Here is a 15,054-nt window from a genome sequence, read left to right as displayed (position 1 = left end):
TCGGCTAAAGATCAGCTGCTTAATGTTTTATTAATAACTGATGAATGTGCAGAAGTAAAGCACACACAATAAAAAGTGAAACCAGCAGCTGTCAGTCACCATCTTCCCCATGGTTCCTGCATCAATAACTGGCGCAGCGGGCTCTTGTTTTTCTCTCGGGGATGTGGAGCGCTCCGCGGGCTGGTACTGTATTTGGTGACAGCGGGGAGCAGGATTCATGACTTCCACAGACAATTCCTGAGGTTGTGGTGGGTGGTAATTTGCTGCTGGGATTCAATCAATGTGACTGTCAGTATATCTCTAGTTATGCACAGTAGACTGTTCCTGTCATTGAATGTCATCTGTCTGGGGCATTATTAACACGGCTGCCTCTAAATAGAACATCTGACAAGGTGTCATGCTTACTTCAAAGTTAGCATAAGCAGCGCTCTCCCATCGGGCAGTATCCTTCCGCTGTCACATGGGGGTATTCCAGCAAGAAAATATTGACTATCCTAAATTTTCAATTTATGTTTTACTTGCTCCTAGTCTAAGACCTTGCTGATAGTTACATATGATAACCAATTAGGAAATCTACCATAGTGGCTAGTTTTTATAACTTGTAAAGAATGTCAAGAGGTACTGGTATGTTTCCTCTTTGCCATGTACACTATACATCCAAAGGTTTGTGAACAACTGACCACCACACATTGGCTAGACGTATGTAGACACCTCTCCAAACTCTTCAGTTCCAAGTGAAGGGAATGGCACAGCATAAAAATATATTTTAGAGCTGCCACTCATGAATAGGGTTCTGTGGAACCCCAGAGTTCCTCTATGTCAGTGTTTCTTAAACAGGGTTCCTTCAGAGGTTGCTGAGGGTATCTTAATCAATAAGCAATTTGTGCCTCTCAGTTCAGTTTTAGCATGGCCAGCAATGTAAGAGGCATTCCTCGCACTGTATAGACGCAAGATCAGGTGATGTAGATTGTGAAAAAACGTACTGATCTCACTGTGCATGTGTGAGATTTGCAATTTTTTTCCCAATCTACGTCGAGATGCTCAGGCATACAGAGGAGCAGCCTAGAGCCTCCCAGTATGCATGACGTAGGTATCCTGGGAGGCTCTGCACTCCCATTTAATCTTGATCGTCTAGTCGATTGAGAATTAGGGGGCGGTGCTGCACCCTTTTTTTTAAAAACAATATTTTTACTTTAAGTAAAAGGTTTGAATACCCTTTTATGTAAAGTATACTTTCTGGGTTTAGGTACACTTTAATTACAGGATGAAACATGTGGTCTGCACATTAAAGTGGAACTAAAGTTTTGAACAGGCAGGGTTTTTTTTCATGTAAGGGACAGGTGATGGCCCTTGTGCAAAAAAAAGCATACACCCCCCCTGATGGCTCCCAAAATCTGCCATATCTTAGCTTCCCCTGTGGCTTCCAGGACTGAATATCAGTACCTTATCCTGCAAATTTTGGCAACATATTTTCACACATTCCACAGTTCTTTGGAAAACCTTGTGGTATACTTACAAAGAGGGCTATAATTACATGCTATTTCCCATGGCTTTGGAATGAGATTTGCCAATTAACAGTTGTGTTGGTCAGGTATGCACAACATTTTGGCCATGTAGTGACATAGGTTTGATCACATTAACAAGTGGAGCAGATGTTTTCTTCATTCTCACTTTTTATCTGCAGTATACAATGCAAGCTGTAGACACGATGAATGTAAACAGTTGGAGGTTATAATTGTAAAGCTGCTTGTTATCTCTATGTTTAAACAGCTATTTGGTTTTAAAGGTACAATTATCCTTTTAACCTTGCTCTCTGTTTAGACCTGAAGATCTGGTATTGCTGACCAGCCCGGACAATAATCTATCTTTGTTCCATGCAGGTTTCCTCTCTTCACTGCTGTATATCAGATCTGCTATGAAGGAAAACCTGTGACAGAGTTCATCACATGCCTCCAGAATCACCCCGAGCACATGTAGGCTCAGCCAGTGAACTCTGATCTTCAACCTCTTCACCTCCGGTGCCTTTCAGCAAAAAAAAAGAAGAAACTCACCTTGTTGGAAATATGTTTGGATACCTGTGTCTGTGGGTACAGCTCCATGCTGTATACAGACAAAGAACAACATATTCCCTGACTTTATTGATCCAATTGGCTGGATTTTTAGAGATTAGCTGAACTTTTTTCTGGGTTTAACTGTTATCAGGGGGTGATTTGGATGTTTTAAAAGATTTTCCTGAGGGAAATTTTTTACCTTGTTTTTAAAAAGATGATATATTATCCATGGTTGCCATTTAGTTTTTGGTCATTCCCATTAACTAGATGTAGAACCACAACATTTCATTATCCCATTGGCATAGACAGATAATTTAGCTTTGTAGGTAGGTGGAATACAATGGTTGTTGATATACATAACAGTTTTAGGCTGTTTACCTAGCTTACTGAATATGGTGAAAATTTACTTTCTAAAGACAAGGAAAACAAAATTGTTTGTTTACACTTGATTGGATGACAGCTTCACCTCATTTACTAGGCCAAGTGACATATTCCCTGCAGAGTAAAAACTAACGTTTAGAGTATAACTAACTATATGCAATGGGAACTTTTATTATCCTCATGCCTGAATTAATACAGGCTACTTTATTTTACCATTCTGGTTCTTCTGTTTGTGCTGAAATACCACCATCTGTAGTCTGGTATACCATTCAGCTTTTTTCCAACTTTTTCAGCAATATGAAAACTCTGCTGGGCTCATTTATAAAATGTACCAGTGCAGAGGAAATGGACTTGTGACCCGTACTATTCAGACTCCAGCTGTCATTTCCCATGGTAAGCCGCTATGAAAAGCTGGAGTGTCTTTTTCTTTGCTGAAGGTTTTATAAATGACATCCAGTGTATTGTCCCTGCTTAATCTATTGTCTTAATGTCAAAAATCCTATCCAACATGTTCAATGTGCATGAACAGAAACATTTCATTAAAAAGCACACTTGTAAATAAATATCTCCATGGTCTTTCTCTGTTGATTTCTTAGTGCTATTACTGTAAATTGATGCAAAAGTTTTTCACACCAGTATCTTTTACAAAGCTGTGCAAAGCAAGGACATGCACTGGTTAGAAGAGTGGGGGTCAGCTAACTGGATACAGGGGGCTTCAATGTCAGCTCCTTAGACTGCCAAGAGGCTCCACATAATATTCAATATATGTAATGCTGCAGCAGACATCCAGAGACTACAGACCTGAAAATGAGACAGTCAGAGACTGCAGACTTTCTACAGGGTGGGTTAAGACAGGAGACATGCTTCAAGAGATAATCAATGACCAGGATTGTGTACCTTTATTACAACCCCTAGCAAATCAAAGCTTCTGCTATTAGCTGCTGGGTCTTGATAGGTACCCAATGCCTAGCAAGGCATATAAAGCTCTCTAAAACTGGAGTACATACACTGTCATGAGAGAACCTGGTTGATCAAGCAAACCTGGAATGAATTTTTAAAAAGCATTTGATATTAGATATTTCAATCCTGGACCAGATCCATTCCAGTGTTGCCTGATCACCCAGATTCTCCATGATAGTCTAACTTCTCCAGTCTTGGAGCTCTTTAATAAATCAAGCGCAATACGTAATAAATAGCTGCAGGTGTCCAGGGCTATTGGTTGGTCTCCAGGGACCATTACCAACATTAAAGCAGCACTCTAGTTCTGCAGGAAAAAATAAATAGTGATCAAGCAGGTTCTTATTGCAGAAGGGACAGGCAATGTTGCTTCTGCAGTAAAACATACTTACCTGCCTGATCGTTACCTTATTTAAAAAAAAAAGCCAAGAGCATGCCCAGCAGGTATGTCATTCTGGCCTAGCCAATCAAGACGGCCAAAGATCAGAACCAGGAAGAAAAAAAAGATGCCAGTGTCCACGACAGAATGGTGACAGGTAAATGTATTTAAAAAATTGCAACCTGGCATGTAATGGTATTTTATCGCGGAAAAGATGTGCCTGCCTGCAATATTAGTTGCAGCTGATGATACAGTAGAGATGGGTGGTCCAGCAAACCTGGATTGGATTTCTTCAAAGACATTTGCCAACCAGGCTTGAAAGTCCCACCATCCCTACCTCCATCTCTGAAACCCTTCAAAGCTTTGACCAAGTATATTTCAGCACATTAGTAATACAGGTCTGCACGTTTCTATCACTGTCTTGCCACGTTGAAAAGCGTGGGCTTGTGCAGTAAACCTTGTAACTGCTTATATCATAGCAGAGCACCTGGTGTTAGTGCTGTGATTTCTATACATTTTGCGTTGATTGAATAAGTTCTGTTCTGCAATAAAACACTGCAGGGAGATCATTCCTATGAAATGTTCTCCAACAGGGGGATCATTGAAGAGGCTGAAATGCTGGAGGTGTACCTGGGAATTACAGATTTCTAAATTATATAATACATGTTGGGGAATAAATGAGGTGTAAGCAGATTGTAGTAAAGGTAGGTTCCAGCTGAGCTACACTGAAGGGGCTGAAAATAGGTAAATCATGTAACCATTTACCATCCATGTTCTTTTCTTGTTTTATATACACAAAAAGATATTTTTTTGCTGTGATATAGTCTTAGAAACATTCACCAAGTTTATATAGAATATTTTTCCATCTTTTAAATTCCCATGTCTGAAGTTTCTATTCTTTGTACTGTGCCAGTACATATTAGAAGCATTTTTGGCTGTTGCACTTTTGACCTGCACAGAAACGCAGCCTGCAGCATTTAGTGAATGTTAAATTCCACTGAAAATAATGGAAGCATGTTTATCAGAGCTTAAGGATATGTATAGGCATTTTCCCCATCTCCTCTACAAAGTAAAAAAGGAAAAACTAGGACAAAGTTACTTGGCTGCTTCTTCATTGGAGATCAGAACAATACAAATAAAAAGGCGGATAATTGCCATTATCTACAACACAGCTCATTATTATATCATTATTATAGTGACTAGTCCAGATTTATTTCATGGCAAACTTATGTGATTTAGTTACAAATCAGATTTCAATTAAATGTAGCCAAATAAGGATAAAGGAAATATTTCCTTGATTGATATTGGTTACTGCACTTTGTACATATTTACTGTACATTCTATTTCCTATTTATTAAATGTTTATGGCCTCACCTGCTTGGCTTAGAAATCCTTACATGCCCTAGGAAAATATGGTGAGTTTGCTGATATAGGTAGATCAAGGCCAAGTGAATACCATTTATTACTTTATACTATACAAGGTCTGTCTATGAAATAACAAGATATAATAACTATTTTATTTATTAGTATGACAATTCTAATGTTTGTCTTTTCAATATTCTCTATATTCACAATTAAGCACTGATGCTGTTTTGTTTTCCATTGGTTGAAGGTCTGGAGCAGATCAGTTTCTGTCATCCACTGACTCAAAGCAAGTTCCTAAAGGCACCAATTTCAATTTAGGAAAAAGAAAAAGTCACAAGGTGCCAAATCTGGTGAATTTGGAGGATGTTCCAGCATAGTACTGTGTGTGTCGGTCCTAAACTGTTTCACAAGTTCTGTGTGAGAAGGAGTATTGTCCTGATAAAGAATGAAACCATTCCCCCACATTTCTGCCCGTCTTTTCCTGACTCTTTCTCTTAGCTATGTCAAACCTTCCTTGCAATAAGTTGGTTCATTGTTGTTGTGTGTTATGCATGTTTGGAGGCTTGTATGAGTTTGATTGTTAGGAAGCTTAGGCTTGGAGCTGTAACAAACATAATGTGACCTTGTTCAAATATGACATGAAGATGTGGGTTTGGAAATAAGCAAGGCCACAACTTTACAGAATGTTCAACAGCATAATGTGAGCAGCATTACTGAATTTTCAAGTACTGCAACTTAGCCTGTGCCAGCCATGGTTGTACCACGAGTACCAATGCTAGGTGCAGGCACTACGCTTGAACCTTATATCATAGAAACTGTTCCCAGTGGAAATATTGCAGTTGTTTGCATTAACCTTTTATTGCCTACTACAAGTGGACTTACTTCCATCAGTCAACGCTCCCTTTCCCTAATTTTGAGGGATTTTCAGGGCTGGCATGCAGTTAGTTAATAGCCACCTTGGCACAGACCTTTCCTCCATGAAGACGTAAGCACTATGCCCAGCTCACACAAGCTAAGTAGTTAGGTTAAAAAGCCTAAAACAAAAATATTGCACCATTTGTTGCTAGTCAGTTCATCAAGTATTAGTTCAAAAACCAAGAATAATTCTAAAAGGGTCTACTTTACACCGATAATAACCTCATATGTATCAAGGCTTCCATCTGTGTGTGTGTGTGTCAGGGTGGCACTGATCTACATGAATCCAGTATGTGACTCAATACCTATTAGTAAAACATTGGATCCTTTTATCACTTAGCAATAAGTCACTGACAACACTTACTATCACAAAGTCCAGGGAAAGTAAATAATTTCTGTTTGTAGAAATTAGGTGAAACAATTACTAGCAGTGGAAATGAATGTAGGGAAAAGGTTACTCAGATAAGTAGTTTTTACAAGTTTTTACAAGGCTGTACGTAATAAGGTAATAAGGTAATCCCTGCAACTCTGACTTGTGTTTGATTATACATATTTAAAGCAAACACATTATTATTATTCTTGGTGGAAAATAATTTAAACAAAAGTGCCAGTACATAGTAGCAAGTAACACTGTATGCAGTGTTCTCCACAGCCCCATTTAGTTGGGCGCACCACCCGGCACTTTTCAGTAACCACCCGGCTGTTATTGGGGGGTACTAAAGAGTTGGGTCACAATACAGAAGCTGCCACCCACCTACAGCTTCTTCCCACCCGGCATAAAGAAATTTATGGGTTTAACACTGACTGTATGTGATTACGGATCTGATCTGAGCAAATGATTTGCTGGTGAACTTTGGTTCACCTACCATAGAAAATGTAAGTAAAATTGACTGTTTTATTATGTTGTGCACTGATGTAGAAACAGTGGTTGCAGGGGTCTCAATTAAGATCAGGGTTCTTGTGCCAGAGGACCTGTGATGGGCCTCCTTATGACCATTGTCTGGCTCTTGTCTATTGTTGGAGAGCTTGCATTGCCACTATACCGGTAATGCAAGTTGAACAGTGAAGGGGGGCAACCCAGTGGGGGACTGGCAGGGTAGTATATCTTCCAATTGTTCAGAAGGTCTGCTTTAAAAAACACGGCTGTGAGGATTCCCAAATCACTCAAACACACTTTGCGTGTGGTAACGTAAGTATCTGGGTGTGAATAAGCCCTTTTTGTATCTTCCTTGATGATGGCAGTTTAATGCATCTCCAGAAGATAGAAACAAGTTGTCATTTTTCACTTTTGCAGCTATCCACCACTTTTGAAAGTGAATAGAGCTTTTGATGGCAACTTTAGAGGTATTATGTTGCCCCTATTCTTTAGTTTTAGAAGCCTGATTGCCAGGAAACAAAACTTTTTCCCACTATTAAAAGAGGGAACAGTAATGAACATTTTTCTGTTATTCGCTAATTGTATACATAAGCCTCTTGATGACTGTAAAACTTAAAGTGAGTTGGTATTGCAGAGTTTCCTTGGCTCAATCACTAAACAAATTTCACTGTCCACATGTCTAAAGCAAAGCCCTAATTGACTTGAAGTCCCAAGACAAGAACTTGGGGGGCCGAAAAGATTCCTTGGGTTAATGCAGACACTGGGCCTGATTTATTCAAACTCTCCATGGCTGATAAGGATGCACTTTCATCAGTGTTGCTGGGTGATCCAGAAAACCTGATATGGATTTCTTCAAAGTTATTTGCTATGCAAATGTTTTGAATCCAGGACTAGATCCATTACACGTTTGCTGGATCACTCAGCTTCACTGATGAAAGTGTATCTTCTACATCCTTGGAGAGCTTTAAAAGTTCAGGCCCAGTGTGTGAGGACACATGACGCTTTGGAATGAAGCGTATTAGAGTAATTAGAGTAAGTGCTGTTGTCTTTAGAGTAAGAGTATGTGCTGTTGTTTTTTTTTTTGTTTTGTTTTTTAATGATAGTTCATTAAGGTTTACAAGTGAGAAAATTGTTTACAATCAGTACAGCATGGAGTGATATAGTATAGGCAGCAATGTACTACACTGTATTGTTTTTATCATCAGCCTTTTTTATGTCTCTGTTCTGCTTACTTTTCCAGGCAGATCCAGTTTATGAGTTAAACGCACACTTAAACCAGACCAGGAGCTCATTTGTAATCTGTTGCAGGCAGTGCGTGACAGTGTGAATGCACCAGTCCAGCTAGATTGAGTTGTGTGACAACAAGTCATTGTCTCACAGATGATACTGCAGTGTTGACTCATCGAGAACTGCAAGTGGCCAAATCCCTGAATGACCATGTGAGATGTCAACCTAGCTGAGTTGTTCAAATGAGTGCAAGTACTACCGTACTAGGAATTCAGACATGTGTGTAGCAGCACAGTGAAATTTTACTTTACCTAATTAGAAGGATCACAGAAGATAAAGAACAAGCAGTCCATTAAACTGCAACTTTTTGATTTTTAATTTTTTTGACTTTTTACGTTTTTATCTGAATATATATTTGTGTTTCTTCCTGACATGTTTAAATGTAGTAATTACTGACTTACCTTAGGTAGAAGTGTCTTCACAAGAATCAATTACCCAAAGTGGAACTAAATCCAAAAATTAAAATTGCCAGACAGGTCCTTTATTACAGAAAAGAAAGGCAATGTCCCATCCGAAAAAAAATTGTACCTGCCTCATTGAAATTTTTTAAATTTACTCACCTGTCCCCATTCTGTTGCGGGCACCGTTATCTTCTCTTTCCTGCTTTTCAATCTTGATTGGCTGGGCTGGGATAACAACTCCCATGCTGGCACTTAGTAGTTCATTCAGTTCCAGTAGCCATAATTGAAGCTGGGGTGTGCCAGCTATCTGACATGTTATGTTGAGATACGTATGTGCATCGGTTTTTGACAGCTTAGGGCGGTGGTCAGGCAGCTAAGAATGCTTATTGCAGATATCCCTTGTCCCTTTCTCCAATAAACCTATGCCTGATCCCAAATTTTGAAAGCAGAACTATAGTTCCACTTTAATATTACTTTTTGTGGTCAATTTTGAATTTCTCAGCTACTAGTTTGTCCCGTGTTTTAGATCTTAGCCTCATATTAAAGATTTTGCCCTCCTGAACCCTATTCACACCCTTATATATTGAAAGGTTTTTATCATTTCCCCACTTTCCCTCAAGCCTGCAATCATTAAGCTCCTCTGGTCCCTTCTGATATATTTATCCCTCAAACCTGTCATGAATTTTTGCTCCCTGTCTCTGGTCTCATTCTTTCTTATCAATATCTTAGTTTAGGTGACGTTTTCATGAGCAGAATCTAAAATAGGTTTCACTAAAGCTCTATATAGAGGAATCAGGACCTTCCGCTGAATTCTAGAAACCTTCTTTAAATTCTAATTTCTTCCCCCACTGCCTGGTCACACTTTTTTGCTCATTTTATTATCATCTGAAATATGCACCCCTGAAATCTTTTCCCATCTGTGTGGTGAAGGTGCCCTTTTCTTGAAAGTACAGTCATGTTTGGCCATTATTCAGCACAGCTGGGTCCAAGACCTCATAACTGGATATTAAAGAAGTTGCACTTTGAGAGAATCATCACCACACTTACCTATTCAGTCCACATCTAACAGGCATCAGACTAACAGGACCCCATCTAATAACACACCCTGATATCTTACCTTTAGCCAACTACCTGTCCATTGAACCACTCATAGTATAAACCCTTAGCTTGTACATTGGTATATGGAACCATATCAAATGCTAAAATCAATCAACGAAGACTATGAGCACAGTGCCCTGGGAACTCTGGGAATGAAGTTCCCCTGACATCACACAACATGGCAATACAAAAAGTGCTCAGATCAAAGTATGAAAAGAAGCTGCCAAGCTGGATCAGGACAGCAATTTTACTGCTACATTTGCCATTAAAAGGTAAAAATATACCAGTATTGTACTTTGCCTGGTATTTTACTTGTCAACATTGGATTTGCTAAGATTCACTTTGTAAATATTGTGTACTACATGTAGAAAAATGTAAGTACAAATCACCAAGCAGCCCCTATTGAATCTTCTTGATCTAATCTTTCTCTGGTAACCCTACATACAAGGTTGGTTCATGGACAATGCAAATGGTTCACTAAAAGTAGGAGTGTAATTTGCAAAACCATCCCACCTCACAATATAGACATTTATTTATCACAGATGCTGATTGTACTGTCTGCCATACAGGTAAGCACTGGAATCTTCCAATCAGCATATAAAGATATACCAACTGTACTAATGTCCAGGCACAAATTATACAATTGTTTAGGTAATTTTGCCATTTTAGATTACAAAAAAATAGTTTGTACATTATTGTGTATGTGTGTGTTTCTCTGGAAGAAGATAATAAGTACATTTCTGCAATACATGCATATTTGTTTAAAATTGAACAAGAAAGAGGGCCGAAGATTGTGCCCATGAAGAGAGAAGGGACAAGAATGGCAGAGCCCTGTAACAGAACAGCGTGTTAATCCTGCTTTAAGACTGACCCCTTTACCATCAACCATCAATTTGGAAATATTAGGACCATTTAAATTTGAAAGGGGCCTATTTTACTAAATTATAATATGAAAATGACAGTTAGGGATCTATGAATTAATGTTTTCAGTCAATGTTCACACAAAGTTAACACATTCTTCTAATTGGATTCAACAAAATATTGAACTTCTGTATTAAAGTTGTGTAATTTCTGGGTGAGTACATTCATACATAGATCCCTAAGTGTAATTTTTATCACAATTTAGAATATGGAAGTATCTTGTAGTGAGCAGCACCTATTCCCAGTTGCATTGTAAAGGTTTCTGTACTTTTCAAAGTGATTTACAACAGGCCCTTTTCTGGACCTCGAGAGATCCCATAGAGCACTGACCTACATAGAAGCTGAACAGTAACTGTATATTCAGATGTTGACAACCTCTAGGTGACTTTAGCTATCAGTGTTATCGGTAGGCAGGTGACACAGGTGATTATATGCAGTTTACTTTGTCAGGGTAATGTATATATATATATATATATATATATATATATATAGGGTATTTGAGATCAGGTGCTCTCCATTGCTGTTCTTGAATGTTCAAGTGAATTGTGAATATTTTATGTTAAAATATTCATTTGTGTATATGAAACATTAGAAAAAGCAATAACCCATATGTCAACTACACTTACACTTGTGTTCCTGAATACAAAGATTCTGAGGTTTCCAGCTCCGGCTCCCGTCTTCTGCTCCGAAATTAGTTCTTTCCCCCCTAGAGGTGTATAAGGAATTATCGGACTTGCAGCCTAAAGTACAGAAAAGTACAAGAGGTACAAGTAAGCCACTACTCAAACTTTTAAGGTAACATGTCTAAATTGGGTACATCGAGGTACAGTATATCAATTGTTCAGCATTACATTCTGCTTTGTTTGGAGTTCTTTGCCATGTGGAAGATAAATTCAGACATAGTAAATATTTTACTCCATGCTTCCAATTTTATTATCTAAAATGTAAACCTTTCCCCATTTAAAAGAAAAAAAAACATTAGGTTTGCTTCACTTACAGTTCTACAAGGCAAAATACTGTACCTGGTAGTTCCGGGTATGAATGAGCATGTGACTTAGGCTACGTACACATGTCAGATGATTCTTGTCGGATAACTGCCTCAGGGCTGATGTCAGACAAGAATCTGACGTGTGTACAGAGTTCGTCGTTCATTTATCCGTCCTGGCGGATCCATGAATGATGAACGATGAACAATCGTAATGAGAGTGAAGAGAGCGCAGCAGGGTGCTTCTCCGTTGTCCTCCCCCTCCCCACTTCATTGAGTAGAACGGCAGCACTCATTCAAGCATTGTGCAGTCGTTTGTCGTTGGAAAGGATCATGAAAAATCCTTTCCATCAACAATTATTGCACGTGTGTACGTAGTCTTACTCCATCAGCACTCTCATCTTTGAAGTCTATACCTTATTGGGTGTAAACTAGGGCCCATACCATACACAGGACATTCTCCTATAGCAGAGAGGGAGAAAAGGAAGGTGAGTATATATGGCTCTTATACTCTGCATTAACTTCAGCTTGTTGCATTTTGCCAACATGAGCAAGATTAACTTTATGTTTTATGTTTATGTAAGAGAAAGGTACACCTTATGCATTGACCATTCCACTTGGAAAACTGGGTAGGGTCTCAAAGCATGTGTTTGTTCCCATGGGGACAGGTAAGTGTTAAATGGCTATATTGGTTATTATTTATTGGTATATTATATAGGGTTGTGGCAGCTGCTACCTTGCCAGCTGCTTCGTCACTTGCACTACAGCACTGGTTCCTAAAGAACATGGGGTCTGCATATTTGGCAGCTGATTGAAGTGTGCGGTAGTAGTACCACTCACTGCCACCCCTTTTCATTCTCTATACGGCTGCTGCTGGGAAAAGACACATGTAGCATCTTCCCCGAGGCATGAGGAAGCGGTAAACGCACTGCAACCTTGGTGAGTGTGAACATAAGATGATCAGCTGTCCTAACATTACTGCCAAACAGCAAGCAGCAAATTTTGCTTGTGCAACCCCAGCTGACCATTGGAATCCTATTGGAGCTCTATATGCAGTGAACGCCCTGGTGCTGTTTATTGAGGTGTCTAGTGGCCAAGTTTTTCTTTTTCCCTGTGAAAGTGAAAACACCATTAGGTGAAGCACTTCGGGTAACATTTTATAGCTCGGTATTACCAGATCAGCTTTTAAAAATGCCAATCTCTCCTAAATTCCCCATGTGTAAATGTATTGAGACCATGTAAGCATGTTTTACAGCTGTTTGCTGTGTAGTTGTGCTTGCAAGGTGTCTCTTAGGATCAGCCTGTGACCCAGCAGCTGTTTGACTTGCCCCATGTATGAGTAGACTCTGACCTTTCCAATGCCTGTTCCTCCCTCCCCCACATCCATGGAGAAGGAACCTAATCTGCTGACTGAGCAGGGAGCTGGGAAGGTTTTCTGTACTAAATGTCAATGACCTGATAACCTTTTTGCAGGCTAAGCAGACACAATGGCCCAATTTCACCCAGCCCAGCACATAAAACCAAAACCCTCTGCAGTCACCTTAATTGCTGATCATGCTTTAGTGACAGAGATCTATATGTGCCTGTGCACATTATATGCCTGCTCTACCGCATGCAGGTCTCCCTGCCATGGCCCTGGCTGCACAAACTAAGCGTGTATCAAATACACATTGCAGGAATAGTGCTGGGATCATCGGTCAGAGCACTTACTAAAATAGGACAGACAGCAGGCTACAAGCAATGACCTTTAATACAGAGACACAGTTTTAGTTCATCAAATAATCACTTCCTCTTACATAATGCAATGCTCTTACATTTTACATTTATTTCTGATACTATGGAAGCTTATAATTTAGATATTTTTATTATATATGTAAAGAAAACAACAACAGAAAATGCATGTTTAGGAGGCCAAAAAATATTGTATATATATATATATATATATATATATATATATATATATATATATATATATATATAAAAACACAAAAAAACAATTTTATTTTTCATTTGCCAAGGATTTTTAATATATTTAGTGAATTTCAGGTCTGCTGAATCCAGAAATGACATCAGTTTCATTGAATTGGCTCTGGTTCTTGTGATACAGGAATCGGAATAGACGATTTTACCAACAACAAATAACTTTTTTACAGAAACATAAGTTTTTCAAGAAGAAGTTGTTTAAATGACCCTAATGAATTTTTCTACATTTGTGGTGAATATTCTCAGCACAAACAGAGCAGAAACATTACAGAATTTGTGAAACAAGCATATCTTGCATATTTTGATATTTATCTGAGGGACCAAGATAAGTATTGGGCTCCCCATATGGTACGCAAAACTTGTGTAGAGTGTTTGTGCTGTGTAGAATGTCAGTGGAAAAATGGAAAACTTAAAAGTTTGAAATTTGGTGTACCAATGGTATGGCGAGAGCCCAAAAATCATCATAATGATTGTTATTTTTGTGCTGTGAATGTAAAAGGTTTTAATCGATATAAGAAAAACAAATGGGAGTTCCCTGATTTGGAATCAGCAAGACGACCTGTGCCGCATGGTGCTAAAGTTCCCATACCAGTGTTCAGTACACTCCCTGATATTCCTGTATCCAACATGGAGGATATACAGGGTTTGTAGTGTAATCCAGGGGTTAGCAGGGGAAGTGAATATGAAGGAAGTGTTTCATCAAACCAGCAGTTCTCCCAAGAAGAGCTCAATGATTTAATATGTGACCTAAATCTGTCAAAACAAGCATCTGAACTTTTAGCATTCAGGCTAAAAGAAAAGAACTGTCTGAGACCAGAAGTTAAAATAAGGGTTTATAGGACAAGAGAGGTGACACTCGTACCATATTTCAGTGAAGATGGAGACTTTGTGTACTGTTGTATCATCCCTGGACTACTAGCCCATATGGGAATACCAGATTACCGAGCAGAAGAATGGCGGCTTTTCATAGACAGTTCCACTCGAAGTTTGAAATCTGTTTTTTCTGCATAATGGCAACTGCTAGGCATCAATTTCAACTCAACAAAACTTAAAGAAGAATATGAAAATATCAAAATTTGCTATCATGAACAACAATGGTCCATATATGTTGATTTAAAAATGGTGAACTTCCTACTTGGACAGCAAAGTGGATACACATAGTATACATGTTTCATCTGCTTGTAGGATAGTAGAGCAAAGCAGGATCACTGGAAAAAAGTTACATGGCCTCCAGGGGAAAGCATGAAAAAAGGTGCAGCGAATATCATTAACGAGCCATTGGTAGACAAAGAAAAATTCATTCTCCCTCCACTACATATAAAGTTGGCATTAATGAAGCAATTTGTTAGAGCTCTGAACAAGGACAGTGATTGCTTCAAATACATTTGTATAATCTTTCCTGGATTGAGAACTGTAAAATTAAAAGCACAAAATTATGAAGAACTAGTACAAAA

At 38.8% G+C, this 15,054-nt stretch overlaps 1 protein-coding gene and 1 long non-coding RNA gene across 2 annotated transcripts in view; one reads left to right on the top strand and one right to left on the bottom strand.

Moving 5' to 3' along the window:
• GPD1 (glycerol-3-phosphate dehydrogenase 1) overlaps positions 1-2,995 on the top strand; it is a 34,767-nt gene extending 31,772 nt beyond the window's left edge. The window contains exon 8 of the mRNA XM_072403184.1: positions 1,881-2,995. Coding sequence (XP_072259285.1) covers positions 1,881-1,977 — 97 coding nt within the window. The 3' untranslated portion in view covers positions 1,978-2,995. The remainder of the gene's footprint in view (positions 1-1,880) is intronic.
• Positions 12-11,432, bottom strand: LOC140325366 (uncharacterized). Its single transcript, XR_011919679.1, has 2 exons — positions 11,261-11,432; positions 12-266 (listed from the first exon to the last, which is right to left on the bottom strand). It is a non-coding gene; the product is annotated as an uncharacterized lncRNA (long non-coding RNA).
• Positions 11,433-15,054: the final 3,622 nt, after the last annotated feature.

Source organism: Pyxicephalus adspersus, chromosome 1 (assembly GCF_032062135.1).
Source record: "Pyxicephalus adspersus chromosome 1, UCB_Pads_2.0, whole genome shotgun sequence".
NCBI lineage: Eukaryota > Metazoa > Chordata > Amphibia > Anura > Pyxicephalidae > Pyxicephalus > Pyxicephalus adspersus.
The sequence above is the reverse complement of the archived record's forward strand: the minus strand, read 5'-3'. Positions and strand labels throughout refer to the sequence as shown.